This window comes from Filicampus tigris, chromosome 15 (assembly GCF_054856515.1).
Source record: "Filicampus tigris isolate MCC_2025a chromosome 15, RoL_Ftig_1.0, whole genome shotgun sequence".
NCBI classification, from domain to species: domain Eukaryota; kingdom Metazoa; phylum Chordata; class Actinopteri; order Syngnathiformes; family Syngnathidae; genus Filicampus; species Filicampus tigris.
The window spans coordinates 4048978-4061350 of record NC_141231.1 but is presented as its reverse complement, the minus strand read 5'-3'; the positions used below and the strand labels follow the sequence as shown (position 1 = coordinate 4061350).

The window sequence follows — 12373 nt, the reverse complement described above, 5'->3', positions numbered from 1 at the left end:
AAGTAAATTAAGTAAAATTTCTATATCTGTACAATCAAATGTAATTTGATAAAAGAGCTGTATCACAAAGTGATCTGTTAAAAAGATACTATCGTGATTTATGGTATGTTTGTTATTATGGTTGTAGTTTAAACCGAATTCATGAATGTTTCACTGATCAGGGTCAACCGGGCCACACAGGAGATGAAGGACCACCTGGATGGAAAGGAGACCCGGTCAGTCAATCTTGAAGATTCATTCCAAAGCCTTTGTCATTTTCTGTACAAAAAGGTCATATGGAAGCCTTTCAAGGAAAGACAACCCAAATGTATTTTTTTCAAGAATATGTTCTATTCAGGTCCACTCGTTGAAACAAGGCATTCTGATAAATACTAGTTAATCCACACGTTATTAGCCATCTCTGCGGGTGGCCCTTTTGTCACTTCTGTCAACTGAAAGTGACATCACAATTGCTCAGGGCTAAGGTAACGACCAATCACAGCTCACCTGTTTTCTGAAGCTGAACCATGATTGGTCGTTATCTGAGTGCTGAGCATCTCTGATGTCATTGTCAGTCGACAGAAGTGACAAAATGGCCGCCTTGTGAGATGGCTAAAAACGGGTGGATTTTGCTGCTTAACTCATATTCCACAAACGCAATTTTAATCAAAATGCCATGTTTCAACTAGTGGGCCTGCATAGAACATATTCTTGAAAAAAAATATTTGGGTTGAATTTTTCTCTTAAAGATTTAAATGCTTTTCCTTGTAATTGTATATTTGTCCTCATCAACATAATCACCATCGCTGCATCCAATGAAAAGATGGCCGAAAACACCTGTACTGCACTTTGCTTTGCAAATGGCTTAATCCATAGATTGCCCTGCTATACTGTTTATCCTGCAATGCTGACAGAAGCTAGGAATCATGTCAACTTAACACCTCCTTTCTTCTCTTATTTGGGACAGGGGGACCCCGGGCCTCGAGGCAAACCTAGTCCTTCGGGACTGCCGGGAGTGAGAGGACTTGAAGGCCCAAAAGGACTACGGGGTCCACCAGGACCCATTGGAAAAGAGGTTGGTGCACTGATCTTCTGTTTGAATGACGAGCATTCTCCTTTTAAATTATGGAGATTCATACAAATGCTTATTGAAGAAGTCTTTAAAAAAAAAAAAAAAACACCAGATTGTATCGCGAATTTATCTCCATTTTTCAATGTTTTACTCATTGCTTTTTGAAATCTACATTGGATGTATCCTAACAAAGTCAGTACACCCCAGTTCATCACTAATATACAGGAAATTCAATGTTGTTGTTCACTCCTCCTCTGCAGGGGGATGTCGGCCATCCTGGTGAAGTAGGAGATCCTGGATTCAAAGGAGACAAGGTCAGCTTTACTAATAGTCTTGATATATGTGATGAAGTTAAGTGGGACTCTACTGTATGCTTCTGATTGATCAAACTGTTGACCGCAGGGTGATGTGGGACCTCAAGGCTTTTCTGGTCGTGAGGGCACTTGGGGAGAACTTGGAGAAAATGGTGAAAAAGGCCCAAAGGGGGAGAAAGGCCATATTGGATTAATGGTGAGCCAAGTGTTGCTTTATATTTTTCAGTTATAGGAGTCTTAGTCATCCACAGCACGTTGCAAAACAGAAGGCAGTTTTACGAATCATGTTTTGTGTACCGTACTTAGATTTCAACATTGACTAAAAAGTGTATATTTGGTTGGATTTTAGAGTACTAGACAAATCACTGGAACTATTGGAACACTAGTTTTGTAGCACGACATTTATGCTTAACTAAAGCGCGAACAATGGGATGATGCAAGGTGGGATACATGTACAACCAAGAATTCCTTTTTTGCTAAATATTAAAACTTTAATAGCACTCATATGTTTTCAGAATTTCAGTTCAGCAAAATAATCTAGGAGAAAATTAAATCTGACTTCAAGCGGCGTTCTTGCATCATCAACCAACACCTTTTAGGAAACCAAAAAGGCTACTTACTTGTTGAGCCGTTAGCATTCCGTTATCAAAGTGAGCAAGCTATTTTCAACACTTTGGATTTGTCAATAATTTGTCAAAGTAACGGACCCATTCGGGGACTGACTATTGGTATAGATTTGTGAAGAAGTAGGAAATTGACCGAATTTGGACATAGGGAGTTTCTGCCTGGGAGTGACGATGTGACCGTTACAGGTGAGGTGAATGTAGTTGATGATGTTAAGGATGTTCATGCATCTGTCAGTTCGTAGCATACTACGCGATGGGGAATATTCACAACTGGCGACTGCCTTTGCCAGAACTGCTGGTGCTGAAGACTTACTGATATGCATGAAGAACAAATGTTTGCTTTGATGTCTCTTTTTTATTGAATAGGGTGAACCAGGTCTGGTCGGTGAAGTGGGCCGTGCAGGTCTTATGGGGTTAGAGGTCAGTCTCTGTCTGTTGCTCACCATGGCTGTGAATAAATCATGCTACTGTATAAGTAAAATATATTCAATAAGTACCACCAATTGTTTATAATAATGGCTGTGTGGAGTTTTAATACTTCTTTTCTGGTGTGTTTGTTTGACTCCAAGGGAAATGCAGGAACCTCTGGACCCCCAGGGCCAAAGGGACTTCAAGGACAAAAGGTGATCTGTAATGAAGTGATGTGGGTCATTCCAGATCATTTGAATGACATTTTCTGCTGCCACCCAACCCACTACCCCGCAATCACCCGGCATAAAATAAAAACACATGAACTGGTTGCGTGAATTATCCTTGTCTTGATGCAAAATGTAACTGTGGCTATTTAATAAAAACGTTTCATGAATAGTCAAAAAACAAAATACTGTAGTTATTTAGCAACTCCTAAAACAGCTTTTTACTTTTGCCCTCCCTCTTGATGATCAATTTACATAATACACTCTATAACGGAGTAAACAGAGTTTTAAATACACTTTTGTGGGGGACACATGATAGTATCTCTTTCTTGTAATTGTTAAAACATTTCTGAAGTTGTGTCTCTCAACACACAACCCTGTTCCTAAAACCTTTTTAGACCTCTAGAGGAAGAGAAAGAAATGATATGCTAATTGTTCTGTCCATGGGTAGGTACCCGTAAAGGCCTCTCTTTTGCCGGTCTTAACTTTTCTTCATGTTTTCAGCCATAATGGAGTGTCTTTCAAGCAAATACAACATTGATACTCATATTATAAGCAAAATACATTCATATCAAAATGTGTGTCTTTTTATTATAAAAAACTTAGCTAGTTTGTTATTGATCAGTTAGCATTTACATGTAACACAGCTAGCATCTACTCTTGAGCAAAGAGCAGCAATTTGCAACCCTGTTTCTACAAATACAGTAATACTAAAATGAAATTAGTATTCATATAAATGTGACATTATTTTTTAATTATATAGGTTGTATTCAAAAATATGTTTTAAAATGTGTTTTTCAAGTGCTTGAGTAGCTGACTAGTAACAGGTTTGAGACAAATAAAATGTCAAAGTGTACTGTTGATGCCGCACAAATCAAGTTATATGATTGCTTATAACCTTTTTTCTTGAACATATAATGAAAATGTATGAAATAATTCAGTTTTTCAAAAATATTTGCGCCTAATTTGTCTTTCGATTCTGGAATGACTAACACCACCCAGTTACAGTCATTTAAATGACTTTTATGTACCTCTCCAGGGAGAGTCTGGCAATATCGGAAAACCGGGACCTGGCGGGTCAAGAGGCCCCGAGGTAAAGTTTTAATTGTATCAAACATTTTTGTACAACATGTGCAGAGAGACATATTTGTGAATGTTTGTGTGTGTGTTATGTTCTGTTTAAAGGGAATACCTGGAATGCGGGGTGTCAGAGGAGACATTGGAAAAGTGGGCCCATATGTAAGTGAGACATGAACAAATCAATATATTGTCACGGACGTGTTGGGGGAGAGAACCGAGGCGCAGAAATGGAGAAGAGCAGGTGGAGTGAGCAAAAGTTTAGTAAAGAGCTCTTGGAGGTGAGGGCTCGTGAAGAGGCTGGCAACATCGATGCAGGCAGGCTGGGAGGCGGGCGAGCAGAGATGGTCGAAGCACGGAGTAGGGTGACTTAGAGGGTAACGAAGACGGAGACTCGTTGAGTACTGCATAAACACGACAAGAAGGGGGCTAGAAGGTACAAACTCGACTTGGAGCGAAGACGATCTGGCAAGTGGTCTGCATCCCAGAACCTCTTAAGTAGGAACTGCCTTCATTTGGAGGAATGGATCTCAGCTGCTGCCAATCCCCACGCATCTGCTCTCGAATGCACACGCACACACACCCACGCAACCCCCCCCCCCCCCCCCCCCCCCCCCCACATACACACACACACACACACACACACCTCAGGGCGCTGAGGCACCGGCCCTGAGATATATTTTAGTAAACACAGTTTGGTACCAAATATCCCAACGGCAATGTACTGTACCTGTATAGATTTAACAAAAAAAGAGGGAATATGAAACATCCCCAACATATTCAATTAACAGGACATCATTTTACCTTAATTACTATTATATCACTATATCAACTTCCACTTCTGTAACATATACAGGGTCAACTAGGAAAGGGTGGCCCTAAAGGTGACCAAGGAGCTAAAGGTGAACCAGGGCAACAAGGAGCGAAAGGAGAGCCCGGCGTGCCAGGCCCAACAGGGCAACAGGTTATTATACAAATACCACCAATGGCTATATTTCCTTAGTCTGTTTCATATGGAACTGCGATGTTCAGAATTAATTCTGAATCAAGTCAATACATGACATTCTTTCCCAAAATGAATACATTTGACAAAATCCGTTTTGATTGATTTTGCAGGGAGAAGAAGGCTTGTCAGGAATCCAAGGTCCTTCAGCTCTTCCTGGCTTAGAGGTAAATCCAAATTTGCCAAGCATGTTGTAGTTTACGCCCAGAAGTTACTTGAACACTCTGTTAATTCCATGAAAACTTTCAGCCGAGATATTGTTTTCGTCTGTGTCTTGTAGGGAGCTCCTGGAGAGATGGGACCCCAGGGTCCTCCTGGTCCCATTGGGAAAACTGTAAGATTGTCACTTTCTTTAACTTTACAAACCTTATCACGTTTTCGTCAGATTCCAGTTTTTGGATGCAGTACATATTACTTTGCAGGGAGGGCAAGGAAGACAAGGACCTGAGGGGAAACAGGGCATAAAAGGCGAAAAGGTAACACCAATATGGTCTTGTATTTTACGCTCAAGTTTTTCCTTTGTTCCTTGAATTGTACGTTTAACATGAAAATACATTATGTATATTATTAGCATCTGTATGTCAGTGTCTGGGCACTCCCCCCCCCAAAAAAAAAAACACACAAAAAAATCATTCTTCATGACAGTCAGTGCCACATATTTGTATTCTGTTCAGATCAACTTAATATGTTTAATCAAATACAGACATTTTTTAACTATTCCAATTTTGACTACTTCTATTACACAATTTAGGAGCTATTGTTTTGTTCAACTTATTGAACATTTTGACTTCCGATGTATTTAGTGTCATGCATTGTTTCTTTGTTTTGTTCGTATGGAATGTTCTGTTTACAGTTGTGGTATTAATGTTCCATTAACATAGTGGTTAGCACTTTTGCCTCACAGTATGGAAATCCAGGTTCGAATCTCTGTTGGAACATTTCTGTGCTAAGTTTGACTGTTCTCCCCACACTTGTATGGGTCTTCTCTGGGTACTCCGGTTTCCTCTCACATTCTCCCAAATTAATCTGTCAACACTTGCAAATATGTGTAAGGTTGTTTTATGTGCTCTCTGACTGATCAGTGACCAGTCCAGGATCAGTCATGCAGCTGGGACATGGCTATGACCATAATCAATACAGAAAATGGGCGTTCCCATTAGGTTTTGATGGGAACCCATATATAGATGATCTGAAAAAAAAAATATCAGTTGTATTGTGATCCGAATTTGATGCGCTTTGGGAATTTGGTAGCCTTTACCATGGGCAATCCCATAATAACGGATAATTGTTGTCTTGTTTTGAAACAAACACTTCTACTTTTCTATACTTGGAGCCTTTATGAAAATGTGAAATATGTCCTTGACTTTGTACTTTTTTTCAGTAAGAGATTTTATTTTACCTTGACAGGGAAATGATGGCAAGAGTGGTTCACCAGGAAAGATTGGGCATGTTGGGCGGAGGGTAAGCCCTTATTTGAATTGTTGTGTAAATGGTGCAGTGTAATTCGGCTTTAAACAATTCAAGGATGCATTTCTGCTGGAGATCTGTATTTTAAAAGAGTAATCATTTGTCCTGTTTATGAAAAGAAAAAGAAGGAGCGAATGTTGAAAGGTGTATTTAATAGAGGCAATCTGTGCAAAATTCTTTGTCACGAGGCTCAAATAAATATGTTTTTCTCCTCTGCACCCCCTCTTTGTTTTGCTTCATTTAAAAAACACGGCCAACCTGGCAACAGGGAAAACGAGGAAAAGCTGGAATTCGTGGAACCAGGGGCATCAGAGGACCAAAAGTAGGATATCTGGAAACAATGACACATGTTTTGTGCATATTTTATTAAATCCAGACCCATGTGCATACAGTAAAATGTGTTTTATTGTTCAGGGTGAAAAGGGGGAAACGGGACTAGCAGGCCACCTTGGCTGGGCAGGAACCATTGTGAGTCTCTTTTGTTCAGGTTTTTTTTCTTAGTTTTACCCGTGTTGTTGTGTTGTGGTGTGCAGCTGATGATGCTCATTGTGCTTTGGTTAGACTAAAGACAGGATGATCAGGAAGTGATATGTAAACCTTCAAGTGTAATAATCACCTAATTGATGTTCTTTTTGTATGTCCAAGGGTAAACCTGGTTTACGTGGCGAGATGGGGGATCAAGGTGAAAAAGGAAAAAAGGTAAGCTGTTGATAACCTTTACACGATGGCTAGATACAGTGGAAGCTAATGAATAGTTGATACTTTTTTTTTTTCTTACTCCTTGCATAAGTATTAGCCGGCTTCTCAAATTCTTGTTTGTGTAGTTTCTGCACTTAGGATCATCAGAAAAAGATAAACCAAGTAAACAAACAAATGCAGTTTTTTTAAATGGTATTTCATTTGTTTAGAAAGAAAAGACTATTCAACGCCCTGTGTGAAAAAAGTACTTGCCTTGCATGTTAAAACATAAACTAACTGTAGATAATCATATTTTTGGGAAATCTGAGTTCATTTTACTGACTGATTCATGACCTATTCTATTAAGCAATCAAAGAGAATCTGTCTTACAAAATAGTCGGCCAAAAGATCCCAAAAATCTTCAACAAAAGGCCACATTCCAAAGAAGTTCAAGAGCCGATGAGAACTAAAATAATTCACATCAATTAGTCTGAAAAGAGTCACCGTAATTTCCGTGCTAAACAGCGCACCTGTTTAGAAGCCGCAACAGATAAATTAGCCATAACAAATTTGTACATATAGTGGTGCCCTCAATATATTTGCCGCGGGTACAGTGCAGAATGCAGCTAGTTACACAATAGCTTCCCAGAATCTTTCTCAGTCTCTCTCTATAATGAATATTCATGAGGGAAAACTCGGTCAGTTTCATTGGTCCACTGTGATGTGTTCAGTAATTTCATTGGTCAGATGTGACAAAACTAGACTAACGCTAAATCTATTGGTGGCTTGAATGCTCGTCAGTAAAAATTCATCAATAAACTGCGTCACATTAAAAGCTGCAGGGTTCAAAGCCTGGGAAAAAGTAACTTCTTATATATATTTGTCTGTACAACAAACGACCAATCACGGCTTCAGAAAACAGGTCAGCCGTGATTTGTCATTACCTGAGCCCTGAGTAGTTGTGATATCATTTTCAGTCGACAGAAGTGACAAAATGGCCGCCCCCAGAGATGGCTAAAAATGAGTGGATTAACTCTTATTCCACAAACGCAATATTTATCAGAATGTCTTGTTTCAACTAGTGGGCCTGCATAGAAAATATTCTTGAAAAAAATATGTTTGGGTTGATTTCCACTTTAAGGTAAAATCTGTTTTATGGTTTAAAACAAGTTTCAACTTTTTAAAACTGAGAACTAGTTCTTGGGTACTGATTAATTTGAAGGGCTACAGTTTGATACATACTTCTGAAATTACAATTTTTTTACCAAAGGCAGCGGCCAGATGTTTTTGCCTTTTTTTTCCCTCAGGGCGAAAAAGGTGACATGGGGCTATCGGGACTACCTGGACTTGATGGCACCAAGGTAGGTTTTGAATGATTAGATGTTATTTTAAACTGACAAATGTCCACCACTGTCATTCTTGGACTGTCATTGTTTCTTCAGGGTATTCGTGGACCTGTTGGGCTGCCAGGTGAAGTTGGTCTACAGGGAGAAAAGGTAGAGCTGGAGAAAAAGCAACTTAAATTTGTTGTCTACCACCACATTGCCAAGTTCCCTTACAGGAGTTTAAGTTGTGTGCCTGTGTGCTAATACAGTGAGTGACTGAAATGCAAGTTGTTGTTTTTTCTTATACTACTATAGCATATAGTATCGTATTCATAGTGCTCGTTAACATCAAAATAATGCCGGTTATTTTAATATATAATCTTGTGCAATAGCAGTTTGGGATGCATTTGTCTAATACGTGTCTGATTTTGCCTAACTACATTTTCTAGTTTAAAATGTATTGAAAGTTGTGTTTGTCAGTAACTACATGTGTGAAATACTGTATGTTTCACTAATTTAAGTGGAAATGAAATGAAAACAGTTTAAACACAAAAGATGTGTATTGCCCCTTGATGATGAATAGGCGATTACTGTATGTAAGAAAGGGTGATCGTATACCCATTGATATATGTGACAGTTGGTGTGGTAGGGTATACAGTATGTAATCATGCGTTTTGATAAAAATAGATTCACATTAATGCATTTAATGTTAATTTGTCTCTGCTCTGTCTTCCACAGGGAATTATTGGTCCACCAGGGCCAAGAGGAACATCAGGCTTGCCTGGATTGCCTGTAAGTTTAATGATGTTATTCAAATGTATATTTATTCCACCATTTACCATGTGGACATATTTCGTGTAACATCATGGCCTTATTTTGTTTCCACTACTTGTATTTTCCATCGTTTTCCTATTGAATTTTTTTTTTACGGTCAAGTCAAGTCAAATTTATTTATATAGCCCTTAATCACAAGAAAGTCTCAAAGGGCTTCACATATGCACCAGATCATATACACGACATCCCCTGATCTTAACCCCCAGTAGGGCAAGGAAAAACTCAAAAAACCCCGTCTGGGGAAAAGTGAGAAACCTTGAGAAGGGACCACAGATGGGGGGGAATCCCCCTTCCAGGATGATCAGGCTGCAAGGGATGCAGAGTGGGCAACATTGAACACACATTATAGTACTATACAGAATCGTACAAATAAGTCTCAAGTCGTGTTTTAAACATTTCTACTGAGGTAGTGCCTCTAATATCCGCGGGTAGGGCATTCCAAAGCATCGGTTAAATGCATATTTAAAATTTTATGTAAAGTGCTTGAGTAGCACAATTGTAGCATCATTGTACAATGATGATTTTATGTGTTTTAAATGGTGCCCATGTCTTCCTTCTGTTACAGGGCACATTTGGAATAAAGGTAGGAGAAATAGATAGCTCAAATACGTTTATATGTACTTATAGGTTACAGAGCTGGGCAGTCCGTCCCTGGGCCGGACCGGTCGGACCCTTCCGCCCGGCCGGATGCCCATTTTTGGGGCGGAGGGGTGGGGGGTGACAAATTTTAAAAAATGGCTGGACTAAGTATGGCCGGAAGTGGATTTTAGTCCGGCCCACTAATCGGCCCTCATGCGTGTGACGTGCTCGTGAAGTGGCCAAATTTCATCACAGCCCACTCGGTGAAAGGCTTCTTTTTAGGCTTCTTTCAAAACAACTTGTGTCCGGGAGTATATGCAAGCTGTGCACAGCACTCAAGTATGGCACATCATGCACTTTCCTACTTCCGGAAATACGCCGCAGCAAAACTGCTGTGTAGTGGTTTGCTGGCATGCTTTTATTTTGAAGGCCGGGAAGTGCGAAGGAGGGGAAGTATAGAAAATAAGTAACTTGTTAGCCAGCTAATTGTCTTTAAATAAACCTCTAACGTTAGCATCCCTCCCGCGGGGGCATCATGCACGTTTTTGGGGGGGGCGTGGGTTGGAACGGGGCGGGGGCCGACCATGTTTATGAATATGGCCGGGGGATCGCGGCCGAAAGGGTACCCGGCCGTACGGTCAAAAACGGTCAAGTGCCCAGCTCTGATAGGTTATAGTCTTTTATATTGCTATTTTGCAAGACTCATATTTATGCAACTGTAGTCCAGTTTGAATGCAACTTGGTGCTTAACTTTTTTTTGCTTTCAGGAATTTCTTTTTAAATTCTGGTGAGATTGTGTGAAATAAGTAATGATTTGGTATCAGCGTGCTTATGTGCATGTTGTGGTCATTATGTTTTCTTCTCCTTGAAGGGTATAAAAGGCTACCCAGGTTTTCCTGGTCAACCTGGCAGAAGAGGCCTCCCAGTAAGTTCAAAATATGCCACCAGGGAGCCTTTTATAATTGAGGCACCTCAAATGAACCGTGAGGAGTCATAAATTGATTTGATGGATTACATCCGCATTCATTTTTGTCATCCTTATGTTTAGGGTCCGCCTGGTGTTCCCGGACCTCCAGGACCATCTATAAACATGACTTTGACAGAACTCAAGGTTAGACATGTATCCCTGTATAGTGGAACCTATAACATGGAACACACCATTCCAGTATGCTAGTCATCCTAAAAATAATCATAAAATTCAAATTTAGAATCAGTTATGCTGTATAACAAAATAAGCATATTAGGGTATAACAACAAATGATTAGATAACACTTACATGCATACTTTTTTTGTTTCTCTCTGTGTGTCCAGAACCTAATGTATGTGTCCGACAAGCCCAATTACTCTTTGATCCAAACTCTCCTGGATACTCTAGAGCAGGAGCTTCGACTACTGGCGGATCCTCCCGATGGCACCAAAGAGCATCCCGCCACCACCTGTCTAGAACTTTGGCTTTGCCACCCAGAATACACTAGTGGTCAGTTCGCAAATCATTAAATTGGAATGTAAACACACTTTGAACAGCTGGGTTTTCCAGGAAGTCTTAACACTAGAATGCCCAGGGTTTTTTACAACTTTTTTCACAACAACTATTGAACTGCAAATCTCGGTGATATTTGACAAACAATTCTGCTGGCTACAATTAGATGACTTTATTTTGTAAATTGGCCATGACCTGCCAAATCAGCCGGGGGTATGGCAGGGTGACAGACAAATGTAAAGCAAGAATACTGTAGTCGTAGACTTTGACAAGCTTGATATGTATTGGTACTCATTTTAGCAAAATTGCAACATTAGATGACACAATTTTGGCTTGCATTAAGAATTTTGTTTTAATATTTACCAAATGATAAACCCCCATTTTTTTGTGGGGGCCATTTGCGGCCCATGGAAGAAAAAGTCTACAAACTATGTTCCCAAAACACTTTCGTACCATTTGAAACTCAAGATACAACTTCCATTACATAAAAATGAATGACTTACAGATGCTTGAGCTTTTTAATAGGCACTCAGCAAAGCAAACATAGACACATGCAACATAACTTCCACTAACAACCACAGCTAAAATACAAATAGAGTAGCGAGTATGATTAATACGTGCCTATACATTTTGGTGAGGCCCAATCATGGTTTTTGTACATTATGCAACCATGATGGAACAGTTGCACCTGCTTTTTGGATGGGACCGGGTGCATTCTACAATAAATGTCTTTTTTCTTTCTTTCTCAAAAGAAGAATATGAAACCTGACATGGGTAGGAGTGCTATCGAAATTTTGGCAAAACTTGATGATGCCATATGGCATTTTTATAGCACAATAGACCAGGAAACATGTCGAAAATGATTAGATCCGATTAACAGCACATGCTACGTGCAAAAATGGCCAAGATGGCACTGCACAGCGTATGTCGTTATGTTGACACTTATCGGCTTGAACTTTTTCTTTAGGGAATCAGATGAATGTTCAGTGGCGTGTTGGTTTCACAGTTGTGTGTATGTAAAGTATTTTTATCCACTATATCATGTGATAATGATATATGTATTTATTACACAAATGACATCAGTAACTGTTTTGCAGAATGACCAGTATGCATATGTTTCCAACTGCAGATCTGAAAATTGAACTCTGACTAACTGTTCTCTTTAGGGACATATTATGTCGACCCAAATCAAGGCAGCTCTGCTGACGCTCTGCTGGCCTATTGCAGCTTCTCCAGCGCATCAATACAGACGTGCCTTCATCCTCAAGATTCTCAGGTCGAAAACACAAGAACACAAACCTTAA

At 39.8% G+C, this 12373-nt stretch overlaps 1 protein-coding gene across 1 annotated transcript in view; it reads left to right on the top strand.

The window, feature by feature from the left end:
* The window catches only part of LOC147135186 (uncharacterized), a 60104-nt gene that overhangs the window by 41094 nt on the left and 6637 nt on the right, over window positions 1–12373 (top strand). Inside the window, exons 37-60 of the mRNA XM_086054267.1 lie at window positions 162–215; window positions 947–1054; window positions 1312–1365; window positions 1454–1561; window positions 2358–2411; window positions 2561–2614; window positions 3666–3719; window positions 3812–3865; window positions 4560–4667; window positions 4820–4873; window positions 4987–5040; window positions 5129–5182; window positions 6114–6167; window positions 6442–6495; window positions 6588–6641; window positions 6819–6872; window positions 8159–8212; window positions 8294–8347; window positions 8915–8968; window positions 9576–9593; window positions 10461–10514; window positions 10638–10700; window positions 10901–11066; window positions 12236–12345. Coding sequence (XP_085910393.1) covers window positions 162–215; window positions 947–1054; window positions 1312–1365; window positions 1454–1561; window positions 2358–2411; window positions 2561–2614; window positions 3666–3719; window positions 3812–3865; window positions 4560–4667; window positions 4820–4873; window positions 4987–5040; window positions 5129–5182; window positions 6114–6167; window positions 6442–6495; window positions 6588–6641; window positions 6819–6872; window positions 8159–8212; window positions 8294–8347; window positions 8915–8968; window positions 9576–9593; window positions 10461–10514; window positions 10638–10700; window positions 10901–11066; window positions 12236–12345 — 1599 coding nt within the window. The remainder of the gene's footprint in view (window positions 1–161; window positions 216–946; window positions 1055–1311; window positions 1366–1453; window positions 1562–2357; window positions 2412–2560; window positions 2615–3665; window positions 3720–3811; window positions 3866–4559; window positions 4668–4819; window positions 4874–4986; window positions 5041–5128; window positions 5183–6113; window positions 6168–6441; window positions 6496–6587; window positions 6642–6818; window positions 6873–8158; window positions 8213–8293; window positions 8348–8914; window positions 8969–9575; window positions 9594–10460; window positions 10515–10637; window positions 10701–10900; window positions 11067–12235; window positions 12346–12373) is intronic.